Source organism: Hylobates moloch, unplaced genomic scaffold (assembly GCF_009828535.3).
Source record: "Hylobates moloch isolate HMO894 unplaced genomic scaffold, HMol_V3 SCAFFOLD_2, whole genome shotgun sequence".
Classification (NCBI taxonomy): Eukaryota; Metazoa; Chordata; class Mammalia; order Primates; family Hylobatidae; genus Hylobates; species Hylobates moloch.
The window spans coordinates 126264201-126283593 of NW_026652277.1; the positions used below are offsets into that span (position 1 = coordinate 126264201).

General features: G+C 41.7%; 1 protein-coding gene across 1 annotated transcript in view; it reads left to right on the forward strand.

The window, feature by feature from the left end:
* LOC116470648 (AFG1-like ATPase) overlaps positions 1–14697 on the forward strand; it is a 99348-nt gene extending 84651 nt beyond the window's left edge. Inside the window, exons 6-10 of the mRNA XM_032156071.2 lie at positions 3457–3597; positions 7366–7479; positions 9953–10077; positions 13754–13892; positions 14569–14697. Of these exons, the coding sequence (XP_032011962.2) occupies positions 3457–3597; positions 7366–7479; positions 9953–10077; positions 13754–13892; positions 14569–14619 (570 nt within the window). The 3' untranslated portion in view covers positions 14620–14697. The remainder of the gene's footprint in view (positions 1–3456; positions 3598–7365; positions 7480–9952; positions 10078–13753; positions 13893–14568) is intronic.
* The last annotated feature ends 4696 nt before the right edge of the window (positions 14698–19393 follow it).

The window sequence follows — 19393 nt, forward strand, 5'->3', positions numbered from 1 at the left end:
TTAATTTGTATTGGTTTTCATGTTGTATTTTTTTCCAAATATTTTGATTGGCAGTTGGTTGGATCTGCAGATGTGGAACCCACGGATATGGAGAGCCAACTGAATTGTTTTTCTTGTTTATCTTTCCTATTTATTATTCTCTTTTTTATTTTTGACTTTTTTGAACTTTTCTTTTTAGAAATATGCTTACCCATGAATTTATTAAAAACCAAAATGTCCTTATTTTAAATTAGTCCTATTCTTACTGGATCTGATTTTTTTTTGGGAAAAAACTTCCTTCTTTGATTTATACATTTCATTCTTCTTTCTCATGTTTTTAAAGAAAAAAGTAATATTGCTATCTCTTCATGGCCTAAATTGAGAGAGATCTCTTTGGCAATGAATAACCTCTCCTTGTTTGAATGACTTTTTTTTATCGTAGTAAAATACTATATAACATAAAATTGACCATTTTAACTAATTTTAAGTGTACAGTTCAGTGGCATTAAGTACATTCATATTGTTATGCAGTGATCAACACTGTCTACCTCTAGAACTTTTTCCTCATCCTAGACTGAATGTATTAAACAACAATTCCACATTCCCCCAATGACTGTTGTCTTGTAAGGAGATAGATAACTCTATTGAGCTTTGTTTTCTTTATGTGAATGAGCATGTAATTGTTTTAGGGATATGAGAGGAAGGAATAGTTGCTAATATAATGGCAAATGAGAACCTACTGACAAAGGTATGTAATTTGTAAAATAGCTGAATGGGCAAAATTCTGATTTTTCAGTTGCCCTAGGCACTTCAGTCCACTTCTGATAATGATTTTCCTTGGGCATATAGTTATTCTGATAGAAATCACATCCATGCATAACGAGTGAGCTTAATTATACATAACTACATACCTAATATGAGGTTTTAAATTTTTTTACATATACTTTCTGGTTTACAAAAGATGAGACACTAAGTCCTAACAGCTCAAAAAAAGTAGTGTACCCTCAGAGCATGAGAGTCTTAATGTATGAGTTTTCCTTTTTACAAAAAGACACTATATTTTGCCCTCCCCTCTTTCCCTTTTGGGGATTGTTTTCACTATTTGGTGATTCCACAGTCTCATCTGGTGCCTGCTGTGACTCCCAAGACAGACAAGTGCACAAAGGCTGATTTAGGGTCTTGTATTCCTCTTGAGAATGACATACTCAATTCATTTGTACTGAGCCCAATCATTTGAGCTCAAAATAATAAAAATAAAAGTAGCCAAGATGGTTTGAATACTAATGTATGCCCCAGGCACTGTGCTAAATGCTTTGCCTATATTATTTTGTTTAATCCTCACAATTCTGTCAGATAGGAATCAAATCTCCATTTTACAAATGAGAAAACTAAGGAACAGGAAGATGATGTAACTTGCCAGTGGCACCCAGTTGATAACTAGTAACTGAGGAGTCAGATCCAGGCCTTCCAGAGCCCTCACTCCCACCTTCTCTATTAACACGTGCTCTTGGTCTGTATTGGGCTCAACAGCAGGATTCTCTTGGAAGAGAAGCAGGTTTAAACCAACCCCACCCCACTCCCAGAAAAACCCACAGCATGCTGGAACCCTCCATGGCTGAGGTGAGTGGCTTGTCTCAGCTAAGGCCAGGCACGAGGTCTGGAGGTAGAGGCCCTCCAGCCAGGGAAGGAAAATGGGAAGGGCGGAGGTTGTCTCCTCCTGGCTGCCATTTGTTATCTGGTTGGTGAGAAGAGATGGGAGGAAGGGGTACTCTCAGCCCATTTCCAAAGGACCCGGGTCATTCTTGGTGCTCTTTGTCTCTGGTTTTGTGCCCATTGCGTAGGTCCCATAATTGCTGCATCCTTCTTAGAACTGCTTACTATTTAGGGAACCACTTCTCCAGAACCTAACTCTCTGGATTTACTTGTACCTCCCACTTGTACCTCCCCACACCTCCATGCGAATTCTTCTTTCCTGAGCATAACTGATTTCAGCTGGTTGGTAGGACAGTGGTAGGCTTAAGTGAATGGACAAAGAATGACTCTCCTCCTCCTCACGGTTTCCTAATTCTCCCAGGAATATCGCCATATCAACATTTCTGAAAGAAGTTTCATGCAAAAGACTTCCCAAATGAGATAGACATTTCTGGACAGGGAAGAGTATTGATGGATTCTGCCAAAAACTGAGGAGGCTCAGCCACCTGTGTCCTAGAGGTCGGTTAGGGTGACCCAGGAGCTTCCAGAGGGACTTCAGAGCAGCTCCTGGGCCACTCAGTCTCTGCCTTCTCCCGACTCCAGCAGGGCCAGAAACACTCTCCCAACGTTTGCTCATGGTTTGCTGCTCACAGAGTACAGTCATCCACAGGCAGCTTAAAATGAGCAGAGGTAACATTTCCTGGGAGTGTTCCTAACCCCAAAGAATGTGTTTGCAGATCGTGTTCCTAATGTTCAGGAGTTAAATTCATGTTTCAGAAACAAGCGCTTTACATCTGTAGGTGGCACTTTTATGAATAATATTGTGGACCTTGAGTCCCATACTCTCCTCGTATCAAGAGGCAGTGCACTGCCTCCAGTTATTCTGGAGCTCTCATCTGCTCCTGCTTATTTAAGCCCTTCAGTATTTCCTACAGAGGTTAGCAATGTTGCACTTGAATAATTGTACCTTAAATTAAACTAAAAATAATTTCTGATGATTTTCATACTGAAGCACAGTCTTTATTTCAAAATGGTGGCATAGTCTTCAGCATGCCATTATCAAATAGCTCCATTGACCAATAGTGGCAGTTTGCAGTTGAGTCACAGGAAGGATTTATTAGGACATGTTTAAAGTGATGTCATAGAAATAAAAATATGGACAGGGACCTAAAACTACCAACTAAGGCTGTGGCTAGAGATATTCTTTAACTCCCCACCACACTCTTTTCTTCTCTCTTGCCCCTTTTTTACATCACTATTAAGGCAACACAGTGTACGTTGTCTGTGTCCTTAGCCTACTCTGAAAACACTGCCCTTGGTTTCACCAAATAGTGAAAACAATCCCCAAAAGGGAGAGAGGGGAGGGCAAAATATAGTGTCTTTTTGTAAAAAGGAAAATTCATGCATTAAGACTCATGCTCTGAGGGTACACTACTTTTTTTGAGATCAGTTAGGATTTAGTGTCTCATCTTTTGTAAACCAGAAAGTATGTGTAAAAAAATGTAAAACCTCATATTAGGTATGTAGTTATGTATAACTAAGCTCACTCGTTATGCATGGATGTGATTTCTGTCACAACAACTACATGCCCAAAGAAAATCATTATCAGAAATGCACTGAAGTGCCTAGGGCAACTGCCTTTGGGTAACTTGGTCAAGTTACCCAAAGCTACCACCTAGATCACACCATGACAAGAAAGAGGTGTTTTCACACTAAACTAATCCAAAGGCAACCAGAATTGGTTTGTTTTTTAATTTTCTTTTCTTTATTTCATTTTAATCATAGCCACTTGGAGCCAGTGACTATTTGGAACTATCAAAGAATTTTGATACAATATTTTTACGAAACATTCCGCAATTTACTCTGGCAAACAGGACTCAAGGTCGAAGATTCATAACTCTCATTGATAACTTTTATGATCTCAAGGTAAGGATGTAGTACATTTTCTTAAAACTAAACACTTTGTATTGTGGAGCCAGATTGCCTGGGCTGGAAATCCTGACTTAACATACTTCTATCACTTACTTCACCTCTTTGTGCCTCCATTCCCTCATGTGTGAATTGGGAATGATAATATTATTTACTTCTGAGAGTTGTTGCGAGGACTAAAAAGGCACATCCATGTAAAGCATTTAAAACATTTGGCACAAGCTGAATGCTGTATAAGCACTATCAGTAGAAGCAGCAGTAATACTATAGTAAAACTCCCATCACAAGATGCTCTGCTATATGAATGATTGCATCATTCTACCAGACAGCTTATGTGCTTCATCTGTCACATTCTAAAACACAATGTCTTGCATAAACTGAATGCTCAGTATTTGTTGCATGAATAAATGAATGCACTGATAGAATAATGCATGAGCAAGCCAGGTGTGATGGCTCATGCCTATCATCCCAGCACTTTGGGAGGCCAAGGGAGGATCGCTTGAGGCCAGGAGTTCAAGACCAGCCTGGACAACATAGCAAAATCCTAGCTCTACAAAAAATAAGAAAATTAGCTGGGTGTGGTGGTGAGGGCCTGTCATCCTGCTTACTTGGGAGGCTGAGGTGGGAGGATTGCTTAAGCCCAGGAGTTCAAGGTTACAGTAGTGAGTCACAATCACGCCACTGCACTCCAGCCCTCCAGCCTGGGTGACAGAGTGAGGCCCTATCTCTCAAAAAAAAAAAAAAAAAAGGAGAAGAAGGAGGAGGGAAGAAGGAGGAAGGAAGAAGGAAGAAAAGGAGGAGGAGGAGAAGGAGAAGGAGAAGAAAACAAATGAGTGAATGACTAGAGGACCCTTCTGAATATTGAAGCTCTCTCTCTCCCTATGACCCAGAAACCCCAGTAGCTAGTGTTATACCATCTTGTTGTCTCTTTGTTTTTAATCCATATGTTTTAGTGTGAATTGCCAAGCCATTGCCCATTCATCAAAGACAGCATAGCCTACTGGTTCAAGAGTGGGCCCTGGGGTCAGGCTGTCTATCCTAAAGACGATCTTAATCTCTCTGAGCTTCAACTGCCTTTTCTAGAAAAAGCAGATAATAATGGTACTTATAAAGTTGTTGTGAGTATTAAACGAGCATGTAAAGCACAAAGAATGTTGTTTGGCATATGGTACGCTCTCAATAAAGGTGAGCTATTAATAGAATGTATCTGTAAATCTAGATTCATATCAAAAGTACAATTTGAAATTAGAGTTAATTTAAATATTTTACCATTAGATACACTTTTTTCTCCCTATTCTTTGCACAGAATTAGATAGAGCAGTGATTCTAAATTGAAGGGGCTTTGTGGGAAGAAGATAAGCAACAGAATCTGCTGGGAGGGAGAGGTGACAATTTAATGTTTCATTTGCTCATTCATTCTGTAAACTTCATCATGCCAAGCACTAGAAATTCAGTGGCAAGTGAAACTAGATGGTGCCTGCCTTCAAAGAGCTTAGGTAGCCTGATGTCAGAGAAACGTGAATCAGATGTCCACAGAACTCAATGTAAAATCACCACTGTGGGATGACCTCTTAGAGAAGGAGGCATATGGTGCTGTGAGAGTCTAGCAGGGGAGAGTGCACTGATCTATGGGGTGGGAAATCCTCTGAGGGCCACCTGTGGCAGAACCATCTGGCCTACTTAAAAATCCAGATTCCAGAGCTCACCCATCCCCACCCCAGCAAATGAGTACCAGGCATGGGGCCAGGAACTGCATGTTCTCATGTTTCTCAGGTGCTTCTTATAAACGCTGAGAAGAGTGAGGGCTGAACTCTATGCACAGAATGAAAAGGGGTAACCAGCATGGGGAGTTTGCAGCAACGGCTCCAGGATGGGCTGAGTGTGAAAGGCAGCAAGTGTGGCTCTGACGCAGAAGCTGAGGGAAGCCCACCTAAGGGAGTGCTATCAAAAGCTGCTGTGCATCCCCGCGGAGCCCACACACGTGTGATCGGGGAATCTGGAGAGGCAGAAGGCTGAGGACACAGAGCTGGGGGATGGAGGCCCATCAGCTGTGAGTGGTGGCCTTCCACAGACTCGACTCTACAGTATTGGTGGGGAGGGCAGGGGTGGAATGAAGGACGGGGCCTGGAGGCTGCTGTTTTTATAGGACTAGGCTTCAAGAAGAAGACAAAGGAGGGGCATGAATAGGATGGCTCATAGTGGAGGATTGAGAGACTCGTTATTTTGGTATTTCAGCTACGAATGCCTTAGAGAAAGCTTATGGCCCCCATCCCTCAGTCCCACCCCCCAACCCTACCTCACCCCCACCTTTTCACTTCTTAATTGAAGGTAAAAAGAATTTATCTGGCAATATGATGGAATACTCAAACTACCCTCCTAATGTTCCCTTTAACTAAATCACACATTTAGAGATTACACTCTTTATTAAAGTGTTGTCAAAACCATTTTATTTCAGAAATTGGGAGCATTAAACACATTATTCTAGAATGTATTTGTGGAGATTTGTGAAAGAAGGATATTCCCATGTAAATAATGAAAAAGTGTCTTTGATTAAAATAACTTATAAGAGGAGGTAGAAGGCCATTTGGATATGGAAAATCTAGTGTCAAATGTCAATACATGATTTTTAAGTACTGGTGTATTATTATTTAAATAATGATTTTAAAAGATAGCTATGAATCCTGAAGACAAATTCAGGACTTTTAAAACATCAAGAAGAATATGTTTTGTATTTAAACTAGTGGATATAAAAAATATAAAAGCTGTTTCCAATATATGATCACATATGAACACTCACTCAAATACTTATGTAATCAAGAGATATTAATGTAAATCTTAGTCTTTTTGAAGAAGGTCCTAGCAGGATGCTAATATAAATGTAGGTTCTGGACACTCGCTGGCCTAATTAGAATAGCAATGCACTGAATTTAGCAGTCTGCTGTGCAGCAAAAGGGTAACTAACCTCTTTACAGTGTCTCTGGGGAGCATCTTAGGTGCACAGACCAGCTCCAAACAGCCAGGTATAAATGTCAACGTCACAGTGTAATCATCTTAGTCAGTATGTGGGGCTATCACAAAATACCACGGACTGGGTAATTTATAAATAATAGGAATTTATTTCTTCCAGTTCTGGGACGTCTGAGAGCAAGGTGCCAGCAGGTTTGGGTGTTTGGTGAGGGCTACTCTCTGCTTCAGGATGATGCCTTGTTGCCACCAGAGGGCACAAATGTTGTGTTCTCGCATGGTGGAAGGAATGGAAGGCAAAAAGTGGTAAACTCCCTCCATCAAATCCTGTATAAGGGCACCGAATCCCATGTGTGAAGGCAGAGCCTCATGACTCAATCATATCCTAGAGGTCACACCTCTTAATCTTGTTGCATCGTGGAGTAAGTTTCAGCATGAATTTTGGATGGGACAAAAACATTCAAACCAGAGCAGTAATGGAAAAAGCACTGGACTAAGAACTGAAGATCTGGGCTGACATCTTGAGCTGAGTCCTCTCCAGCCCTGAAGTCTCCCAATAAACCTTTGTGCCCTACTTCACAGGGTGGTATGAGTTGTGTGGAAATATTCTGAAAAGTACTATGCAGTTTTAAAACACTGCTTTAAAGAGATAAACAATTAGGAAAAAAAATATGGACGTCTTAAAAGCAAAGATCCAAGCTCCTGTATGTGAAAAACAGACTTTCATTTTGTGAGATTCTTCTTACCTTCAACTTGTGAAATGTAAAGAGTAACAGATTTACTCATTTTCTTCTATTTCAGGTGCGTATAATTTGCTCTGCGTCGACTCCTATATCAAGCTTATTTTTGCATCAACATCATGACAGTGAGTTGGAGCAAAGCAGAATACTGATGGATGATTTGGGGCTGAGCCAGGTAGGTGATATTAACATAATCTCTTTTTATTATAAAACAGCTTAATTGTTTTTGGTTTGATGCATGGCTACATTTTGAAGAAGAAATGCAGTGTATAGTTAACCATTGATTTGCTGCTGCTTCTATAAGCCCGTGTAGCAAATTTATCATTCTCAATATCACTAAATGTAGAAAATTACAAACTTACAGTGGAAGGAACCTTAGTGGTCATGTAGTTCAGTGCTCCATTTTGCATGTGATAAAAATGAAGCCCATGGAGGTGGACTAAGGTGCCCACAGTCACACTGCTGAATAATGGCAGGCCAGAGCTGGATGCCAAGCCACCTGTGCCTGGTTCTGGGCTTGCTCTGCTATACCATGCTGCCCTTTCTGGATATCTTTCTAAATGATTGCTGGATTTGTAGAGTGCATGATGCAGTATCCAAGCATCCAAGCATGTAGGCTGGCTAGTTCAGGACCATGGAGTGCCTAGCAAGGCCCCGGGCTTGAAAAGAAATCCCTGACTAATCTCCCAACCTCCATTCTGCAAACATTTATGGAGTACCTGTGGGTGCCAGGCTCTGGGGACACTCTCTAGGGAAGAAACAGATGCTAGCCCAGTTCTCCTGGAGCTTGGAGTCTGGTGATTCACCCCAGGCCGACCAGAAGTGACTTTGCGTTTTCTTCTTCTATAAGAACGTTACAGGATGTGTTTCTCAACTATCGACAATTGAAATATTAGTCAAAAGTTTACAACTATCAACACTAACCCCATTAGGGGAGCCCAATTCTTCCAGCCCCAAAGGTGAAAGACCGTCTGGAACAAGGAAACAATTCCTTATCAACCTGAGTAGAAATGAGGCATTTTCGGGAGTTTGGGAGAACAAGGCCAATTTAAATAGTGAACTTTCCAATATGATGACTTAAACCTATGTGTATGTCTTAGTCTGCTATAACAAAACACCATGAACTGGGTAGCTTACAGACAACAGAAATTTATTTCTAACAGTTCTGGAGGCTGGGAAGTCCAAGATCAGGGTGCCAGATTTGGCATCTGATGAAGGCCCACTTCCTAGTTCATAAGCCTCTGTCTTTTCTGTGTAAACCTCACATGGTGGAAGGGGTGAGGGATCTCTCTGGGGCATCTTTTATAAAGGCATTAATCCCGTTCATGAGGGATTAATCAAGACCTAATCAACTCCCAAAGGCTCCGCCTCCAATACCATTACCTTATGGGTTAGGATTTCAGCATATGAATTTTGGATGTACACAAACATTCAGATCTAAGGTAGAACAGTTTCATCCCGAAACCATCCCCCTGCCCCCGGTCCATGGAAAAAATTATCTCTCACGAAACTAGACCCTGGTGCCAAAAGGTTGGTAAAGTTTACATCATTGGCTCTTAAAATTTTTTTCCCCTAGGCTGGTGCAATGGGTCGTTCCTATAATCCTAGCACTTTGGGAAGCCGAGGTGGGCAGACTGCTTTGAGCTCAGGAGTTCAAGACCAGCCTGGGCAACATGGTGAAACCCCATTTCTACAAAAAAATAAAAAATAAAATAAAATAATTAGCTGGGTGTGGTGGCACACACCTGTAATCCTAGCTACTGGGGAGACACAGGAAGATCACTTGAACCCAAAAGGCAGAGGTTGCAGTGAGCCAAGATGGCACCACTGCACTCCAGCCTGGGTGACACAGTGAGACCATGTCTCAAATTGCCCTAGGATCAAGAAAAAGTAAGCTCAGCAGATGGAGCCAATCATATATGAAGAAATCAGGGAATGTGATCTCAGGGTCATGAAGGTTCACAATGGATCAGTGGAGAAGATGGACTTAGGAATCTAGAATTTTTCTCTGAAAAAGCATAGTAGCAAACCCCAAGGAAAGAGAAAAATTCCAAGCCCACTTAGTGGCCATGAGTCTGTGTTGGTATCACCAGTCTGGGGTTACCAACCTCACAGAGACAGGGCTTCCCAACTTGGTCCTAGATGGTAGGATCAATTGTCCCAGCAGCTGAAAGCTAAAAACAGCGCTGGCTTTCAGCCCTGGCTTTTAGATCCCAGGCACATTCTCCAGAACCAAGACCCACTGTTCATTTGCATTTGCTCTCTTTTAGTCATTGGTTGGATTGGAAAAAGCTCTCCAGAGGTTTGTCCTTAGGGCCTCCGCCTTAGGCACTGGGACCCTGTCTGGAGGCCTACACCAGCCTCTTTCTAGCTTCTCAGAACTACTATTGCCATTACTTATTTCTGGTGTACACTTTTGGAGAAAGTTTTCCCTTTTTTCTCTCTGATAATTTGATGTGTTTACTGCCTATCAGTTTAAATTGGTTGACTCTCTAGTCTCATTTAAGGGATTGTATATGAAAAAACAAGTTATAAAAAAAGGCATAATCTAAACTGGTAAGCCTAAAAAGCTTTTTTAAACCTATACTTAGGTTCTATAAATTTTCATTTGTGATAGCTTTAATTTAATTTCTTTGTTTTATAACCAGGATTCAGCAGAAGGACTTTCCATGTTTACCGGAGAAGAGGAAATCTTTGCATTTCAGCGCACGATTTCCCGACTCACGGAAATGCAGACTGAACAGTATTGGAACGAAGGAGACAGAACCAAGAAGTAACTGTCACTTTTGCATAAATAAAACTCTAGACAAATGGCTAACGCAGGCAGAACTCCTTATTGTGGGACTTGAAGGAATCATTTTCTCATCTTTAATTATGCACTTTGTCCTCTGGACCATTTTAATCTAAAATTGCTGTCAAGGATCTAGTGGATTAGTAAGTTAAACACTTAACATTTTTTAGGTCCACTTTTTCTTATTTGGCCTTATTTCTGCACCATGAAATAAAAATCATCATTCCTGAAGATGAATGTAGGACCAGACATTTTAGCTTCACATTAAACCAACTGAATGAACCTTGAATGCACAAGTAAATGCAAGACGTCTGGATACCTTCAAGCTTTGGCTGCATGGTGGTGGCATGTTAGAAATACATCTTTTATAACAGGGGAAGAATGCCCTATGTTTCAATTCAAAACAAAGACAGTTTTCCAATCTGATATAAACTAAAAAGGATAATATTTTAGAAGATGGGCTTATATGTGGTTTTTTTTTGGTTATGAATTACAGTAAATCGCCCAGGCCTTCAGATTTCTACATAATGGAAGAATATGTTTTTAACCCTGAGATCAAGCTTAGTAGGCAGGACTTGATCTCAAGTGGTCACAGAGTTTTCTAAAAAAAAAAAGAGAATTATGATGGGATCAAATAAGGAGCAAGTGTCAAATTCCAGCCAAAAGGCAGATCTGCAGGCAGAGCTACCAACTCTGCAGCCAGGAATGGGGACCAGTGAGAGAGTGTGGGTGGGGGGGTGGGTGTCAGAGTTGTAGGCACTCCATCAGCAGAGGAGACTCCCGCTCACATGAGGCCAGCTGTACCCCAGTGGACAGCAGGCTCCTTCCCACTGTCGTAGACACTTGCTGTCCTTGCAGCATGCTGCCCCTGCCCTTGCCGCCAACTCTGCCGTGAGATGGACCTAACAGGAAATAGGAAAGAACTCCTGACAAGCCTGCTTCACAGGAAATCTGATTTGTCCTTCACTGAGCTCGTTTTTTGCTTCTTTGAGTAAAACCTGGCTTTACTAACTATTGTTACAAAGTGGATCTTCGGCTGTGGATGAGTGTGAAAAAAAAGAAAAATATAAAATCCACAAAATCTTGTGAAAATTAAGCATTTGGGGGAAGGTAAGGCATAGGTGAGTTAGTTCAGTGGTTACAATGGTCAACATAAGTAAGCTCTTTGAACCTATTTATTTTTTATTTATTATTATTTTTATTTTTTTATATCTTGGCCACTCCAGCCGTCTCCTGGCAGGGGTAATGTGGCACAGCATGGCCCTATTTAATTTCTTAGTCAATAATCCATCACAGTAGTCTCTTTTAGACATTAACCTAATTAAGGCAAGCAGATAGATGGATGAGTACCCAAGCCAAGAGAAGAGTTTAAATCAAGCCTTCTATAAACGAAATGTGATTTAAAGATATTTTTATTGAAGTGAAACACAGTAATTTCAAAGAGGTTACATAATAGGGAGAAAGGATGGGAAATAACCACTTTGTGCCGGATTTAATGCTACATATTTACATTAGCTCAGTTAAAAAAAATAGTCTTAGAAAGTGAATATTATAATCCCTGTTTAAAGATAAGAAAACTGAGGCTTGGGAAAGTTAAGTAGCTTGACCTGAGATTCACAGTTTACAACTACAAAACTCATATACTATATTTTATACCACACTGTCTCTTACTATTTAAAAAAAGAGATTGTTTTAAAAATTGATTCATTTAACTCAGGGAATGAAGTTGAAGATAAATATACAACAGAACCATTGATTTGAACTCAGTAAATATAAAATGTTTAACTTTATTCTTTAGATCTTAGCTTTTTACTTTTCACATTCCTTTGGTAATTATTCTGTACCTTAATTTTTTAAAAAATCATGTGAATGGATGGACAGATAGATGGACAGTATGACCGATAGAACTGTCCCTGAGTGTCAGTGTATGTAGAAGAGTCCCCCGTCAAGTTATGTTATAAAAGTTCATTTGAGGTCAAATATTGGGAATAAAGTTTCATTTTTCCATTGAAACAATCATGTAATGTTAGTTGGGGTGCTGGTCAAACGCATAGGAGCCTATGTAATTCCCAGTGTAGCTTCCTTATAATGTCATTTTGGTATGAAAGAACTTAAACCCTGAGAAAAAAACTGTAGCTCAGGCTCCACCTAAGTAACTGGAGCATGTGCCCACTTCTGTGCCCCCAGTCTGTAATCTCATTCCCCAGCTCCAAGGGCCTGATGGGATTGGCTGCAGTGGAAGAGGCTCTTTGAGCTGGGAGAAGGGTTTATGCAGAAAGTGGGGCTAGAAGGCTTTGGCTGGATCTCTGGAGGGGAGGGAGTTCCATCTCCAAAGTTTGTTTCATAAAATAACATGCAAGAAAAAAACCCAAGTCTTCAAGAATAGCCATCACTAGGTAACAGTATGGTAGCTCTACTAAAAGAAAAGTAACGCCAACATGAAAAACAACCCCTAGATTGGAGAGCAACATTTCACTTTGTATGTCTTTCTTCCGAGCCCTGCCCCTGTTACATTCTCAGCATTCCAGTCTTTCTCCCTAGAAGTCTCTCAGCAAATGCTCTTTTTTTTTTTTTTTTTTTTTGAGACGGAGTCTCGCTCTGTCGCCCAGGCTGGAGTGCAGTGGCGCAATCTCGGCTCACTGCAAGCTCCGCCTCCCGGGTTCACGCCATTCTCCTGCCTCAGCCTCTCCGAGTAGCTGGGACTACAGGCGCCCGCCACCACGCCCGGCTAATTTTTTGTATTTTTAGTAGAGACGGGGTTTCACCGTGGTCTCGATCTCCTGACCTCGTGATCCGCCCGCCTCGGCCTCCCAAAGTGCTGGGATTACAAGCGTGAGCCACCGCGCCCGGCCCAAATGCTCTTTTTTTGAAATGCTTTAAATGTATACTTTGAGACGGAGGTTTGAGCTGAGTGCTGCTGTGGAAAGCTCCCGCTCAATTCAAAACACAGACGGGGGGATGTCTTTAGAGTCAGGAGAAAACATCATGTGCCAAGGGTGCTCTCCAAACTGATGACTAGTTCCCAGACTTAACAGAGGTCAAGCGGAGAAAAAGGAAAACTTTCTTTAGAGAAGAAAAAGAAAAATCTTATCACTTCTCATATTTCTTTAGCCAGTGTATGAGCTTATTTGCTGATATCACCAATCCTGAGATGAAAAACAGGATGGACTTAAGTAATTTTTAACCTATTTCTGAGTCCAAAAAGACTGTAGTATTATTTTAATCAAATTTATGCATTTTCAGCAGGACTTCAGATTTTAATAATAAGGCAATACTTTTATCTTCTTAAAGTATATTTCCTGTACTTACAAGTGTGCAAATGACATAATTTTAAAATTAGTTGGAATATTGAAAAAAATTGAAATTTCACTTGCAAAATAAGTGGATGTGCTTATATCCATTTATTTATTTAAGAAACACACGATGTTTTCTGTGTTCTGGGCATGGTTCTATGTGCTTTATAAATAAACTCTTTTGATCCATATAACAGTCTTATGAGATAGGTGCCACTATAATCATTTTATAGACAGAGAAGCTGAGACACAGAAAAGAGCTAAAACAGAATACTGAATTGCTAAGATATACACTGAAGTCAATAAAATTAGCAAAGTGCTAACATATTAAATTTTCCATTTCATTGCCTCTGTCCTGAAAACAGTATTGCTGGTCCATGTAACTTGAACCTACACTTGATGGCTGCTTTATCTGAGATTAAAAACATGCAGAAGGATTGGGCGCCTGGGTCCCTGACATTTGGGTTCCTGATCAGTTATGGGAATCTGTCTTGCAGCAAGTCTGTAAGTTACCTTTATTAGATTTACTAATCTCAAAAGAAGTCACTTGCTGATAGGAAAGGATTTTCTTTGGAAATGAGTTTATAACTTCTTATACAGTCAGAATTAAGATGAATGTTCCCTATTGGCATATAGCAGTTCATTTTTCTGGAACAGAAAATTACAAATGTTAAAATCTGCCCTCTTGTCGAGTGTCTACTGACTCAGTCCAGCAGTTCACTAGGACGCTCACATCTGTTGCCCCAGCTGGTCACTCGGTCCAGTCAAACATGCCTGTCCACTGGCCTTTCGTCTGTGCTGCGTGGAGCCATCAGTCTGTCTTACCTGCTTGCCTAGGCGGCTTTCCAGATGTTGTCCCGAGAATTTTCCTGTCTCAGGGCTGTACTTTCTGGGTTCCCGGTGGTTGATTGCTGGTCTCTAATGATGCAGTGGGAAGGGCTTGAGATCTGGCATTGGAAAATTCAGTTCTGCTAATTATTGTTTTGTGACCTCGGCCAAGATAGTGCTCTGAGCCTCAGTTGTATCATCTTATAAATGAGAATCATAATGCCCATTTCATAGAGTTACTATGAGGATTATTGGTGAAAAGCGCTTTGCAAATGGCAAAGGATTAAACGAACATCAGTTGTTATTGATACTAATGATTATGATCATAAATCCTACTTTCTTTGTGTTATAGCCTTTTGAGGAATGCAAAACAGAAGACACATTCCAACCCACTGGTTTCTAACAGAAGGGAAAAGATACGCATTAAATGGCTAGACACCAAGAGCACACAGGTCTGGCTTAATGAGATGCTGGAGAAGGTTGTTAAATTCAAATCCATGTTTTCAGGATTAATACAGAAAATGAATTGTTGCTTCTTGTTTGGTGAACATCAGAGATTTCCCAGAAAGAGGGCACCATCTTGTGGTCAGTAGGATGAACTGACAGGAAAAAAAAAAAAAAAGTCCAGTGGTTCTCAAGGCTACACATTCCTAGGCCTAGGTCCACCTCCAGCGTCAGGTATGGTGGGTCAGATGTGGGGCCCCAGCATCAGCACTTGTTAATGTTCCTTGTAAGATTCTAAGGTGCAGCAGGGTTGATCACCGCCAATCAGGCAGGCCGTGGAGCTCTTGCCTGTGACTACACAGCCAGTACACACAGAGAGCCCTGCCTGCAGCTGGGTCTTGACTCTGGGCGCCTGATGCAGAGACCACGGCACTTTCCAGGGAGCAGAGGCTGTTGCTATGATTCCTGAAGCCCAGGTCATCAGCACACTGGCACATAAAAAGGCACCTCCCAGAGCCCATCCCTCTCCTCCCTGGAGACCTGGGCTCCTCTGCCTTTCTTCTCCACCCACACTAACAACGTCAAAATAGGTAGCCACGCAGCACTTCCTAGTTTACAAAGCACTTTAGGAGGCCAAGGCGAAAGGATCGTTTGCTCGTACCATACCCGTCGTCCACAGCAAATTCTGCAAGGGAGATGCGATTATCCTACTACCCATGAGGAAACCGGAGCACTCGGAGGGTAATTGGTTTCACAAGCATATCGAGTAAGCACATGTCTTCTGGATCCCAACCCTGTGCTCTGCAGCCCTTCTGGTAGTAGTAATAATAGTAGCTCCTATTTTAAAGTAATCGTGGGTCTTGAGGCTAGAACAGGAAAGATGTGGGTGTAGGGGTATGTACAAGGGTGTTGTTTTGCACAGCCCCATATGTGATGGCAAAGAACTGGAATCAGTGGTTGGCAAACTTTGAAATATTTAATCTTCACAATAATTGAGACAGTGTCCTACTCTGTCACCCAGGCACAATCATGGCTCACTGCAGCCTTGACCTCCCAGGCTCAAGTGATCCTTCCACCTCAGCCTCCCAAGTAGCTGGGACTACAGGTGTGCACCACCATGCTCAGCTAATTAAAAAAATTTTTTTAAAAACACAGATGGGCTCTGGCTATGTTGCCAGGGCTGGTCTTGAACTCCTGGGCTCAAGTGATCCTCCCACGTTGGCCTCCCAAAGTGCTGGAATTATAAGCGTGAGCCACCACGTCTGGCCCCACTTTCCACTTTCAAAATGCTTGCAGACCCCAAAGAGCTTTTATGTGGGTGGGATATATAATCACCAGTATTAGAAATCAAACAGAAATTGTTAGATATTTAATTCATTTAAAAATAACAATAAGCACATGAAATATTACCTAAATAGCATTATGAAAAGTAACAGCATTTCCAAAACAAAAAACAAGTTAGTGAGAAAAGTGGCATGGTTTAAAATTTTTGCCAATGTCTGGTTTAGTAAAATACAGCCAGATTCTCATACCTGCCTCTGCATTCAATCTGTTGGAATATCACACATCATGTAGCTCTTGAAAAAATCAACTGTGTGCATGTGGGAGAATGAGTGAGAAAGGTAAATAATGTCTTAGTGGTTGGTTTTATGGAAAATGACTTTGACCTCATGGACTCACTAAGAGTCACAGGTCCCTCAAGGGTCCCTGGACCACACTTGGACAAGGCTGAGTTTATTGCTAATGGGATGAAGGATTCCCATGTGCCCACTGGAGCCCACTGGTAAGAGCTGGTATTGGCAACTGGAGTGGAGAGAGGGTGCTAAGCATGGGAAGGGTGGGGCCAAGCTGGATGGGAATTTGAATACAGGAGAAGATGGTAGCCAGTCTACCCATTGAGACCCCCTAGCCACTGCCTTGTGTCATCCTCGTTGCTGCCTGCTGCTCTGAGCCCTAAGCACTTTGCCAGCCCAGCCCCAACCTTGCAACTCTCTTCTCTAGCTTCTCCTGATGTGTCTCGGCTCTTCCTTCTCTGAAACCTTCTGGTTCCTTTTCCTTTTCTCACCATCTAAGTTCTTTGTTGGATCCACATAAAAATGGTAATTATAAAAAACAACACCCAATATTATACAAAGTACTTTCACACATAACGTCTTTTTCACACTCTTTTCTTGATGTCCATAGCAACAAATACCAGCTGATGCCAGTTATTCTCAAGTGTGTCTTCCCATCCCTGACTCCACCAGTCTCCTGTTCTGTACTTCCAATTGCCTACTGGATCTCTCCTCTTGAATGTTGCTTAAACTCAGTGTGTCTCATATAGTTACTCAACCCAATCCTCCACACTGAAATACCTTCTTGCAGTGGTATACTTTTTGCAATGATACTGTCTCAGGCACTCACACAGCTGCAGTACTCTAATACTTTGCCACTGGCCCCTTGGCAGTCGACAAGAGCCAGTGATGTTGGGAACAGAAAAGAAGGGATAGATATTAGAACCATGTTACATGACGGAGAAAGGGTTCAAGATAAGTATCAGTGCAGGACAGGACTTGGAGAGTGGTTAGTTATTGGAATGAATGGCAAATCCAACAATCTGAAGACAGGAGCAGTTTGAGCAAAGGTGATCCCAGGACTTTCAGCCTGTCCTGCATGTTTCTACAGTTTCTTCTACAGTGACTGGATCAGTTCTGGAGTCTCCCAGTTCTCATTATCCACCTGGGGGCTGGGGATAAGACTCCAGAGAGTCTTAGGACAAGCTGGCCTTTGGGAATGCAGCAGGTAGTTCTCATTTCTCTGATTCACTCTTTAATTTATTGAATAAACACTGTCAAGTGCTTCTTATGACAAGGCACTCTGCTAGATGCTATGTGGGACATAATGAAGTTTAAAGCTTAAAAAAAAAAAAAAAGTCATTATTTTGGCCAGGCACAGTGGCTCACGTCTATAATCCCAACACTTTGGGAGGCCAAGGTGAGGGGATCACTTGAAGCCAGGAGTGAAAAGAAAGAAAAAAGAAAAAGAAAAAGAGTGATTATTTTAATAGGAGAATCTATAGGTTGGTTATATTGCTCCTTAAGGAAAAGTCAGCAATTTAAATCAAAATTAAAGCTTGAATCTCTAAAACTGGCTAACCTCATCTGGAACATGTGGCTCCCCCTTGCCCCTAAGATCACCTTCTCCCTTGTCTACCAGGCTAGCGTGAGCCACACCTGTTCAGTTTTCCAACTCTCAGCTAAGAGAAAGACTTCATTAATATTTGGGGGATACAGGCCGGGCACAGTGTCTCATACCTGTAATCCCAGCACTTTGGGAGGCTGAGGCGGGTGGATTGCTTGAGGCCAGGGGTTCAAGACCAGCCTGGCCAACATGGTGAAACCCCATATCCACAAAAAATATGAAAATTAGCCAGGCATGGTGGTTTGTGCCTGTAATCCCATCTTCTCGGGAGGCTGAGGTAGGAGAATCACTTAAACCCAGGAGGCGGAGGTTGTAGTGAGCTGAGACTCCACCTTTGCACTCCAGCCTGGGCAACAGAGTGAAACTCTCAAAAAAATATATATATTTTGGGGATACAGATAATAAATTCAGAAAATACTTGGAATCTAGATGATATGGCTAATAAAATTTAATGTGATCATCTTCAGCATGAATCTCCACTTTGTTCTAGCTCCCCCTCCAGATGCCAGATACCTCCTCTATCCCCTCCACAAGATGATACTCATAGACACACATACACCTCTGAGTGCTTCCCGGAAAGGGCAGAGTTCAAAAAGAAGCCTCTTCTCCATGACAGTCATTGCTAGAACTTGCCCATAACCAGTTCTCTCTTTCCAAGCACACAGGCGGGTCACACTTTCTGGCCCCTTGGCAGTTAGGCAAGGCCACGTGACTATTTCTGAGCAGTTAGTTGGCAGTGAGTGGAAGTGATGTGACATGTGTCATTTCCAAGGTAAAGCTCTTACTAGCTGGCTTGAGAGATTTTAGATCTCTTTTCTTTTGCATGGAAAACCTGGAAATACCATATTGAGGCAGAGACACCCAAGATAAAATAGCCTGGAAGGCTGAGCCACCACATGGAAATGCCAAACCACCCATGGCAAATGCTGTGTGAGCAAGAAATAAAATTACATTCTGTTTTTTCTTGGAGAAATAAGGGAAAAAATAAAAATAAATTACATTCTAATAAATCATGGAGACTTTTGGCATTATTTGTTATGGTAGCATAATCCAGCTTGTCTTGACTATACACCAGCTGGCCCGCAGGCCAGCCCCTTCAGGGTCTGTTTCTTGTCTGAGGACCTGACCCTTCTTTGGGAATTGACACTAACAATGGCTGCTCTCCTTGGCTTCATCTCCAGACCCATGTGGCTTGTCTCTGGAGGGCTTAGCAATAGCAACACATCTCTCTATTGCCCCAAACCTCAACATTCACACATATGCTATAACTGCCCCAAGAATCCCCCTGCATCCCTTAACTTTAAATACTGTCTTACTTGGGTTTTGTGCTTTTTGGGTCACAGTGAAAATATTAGGTGGACAGGTTTAAATGTATCCGACGACTTTAAACCTGACTTTGATACTCAAGTGGCCAAGAAAGCTGCTTCCAATTCTTTAGGGCTTGGACTTGAGCCGTCAGTTGTTTAAAACGCTAAGCAGAAACCATTTGTTCACATATGAAGTCTGCATCCATAGAAAACCATTTTCAGAGTTGAAATCAATCTAACCAAAGA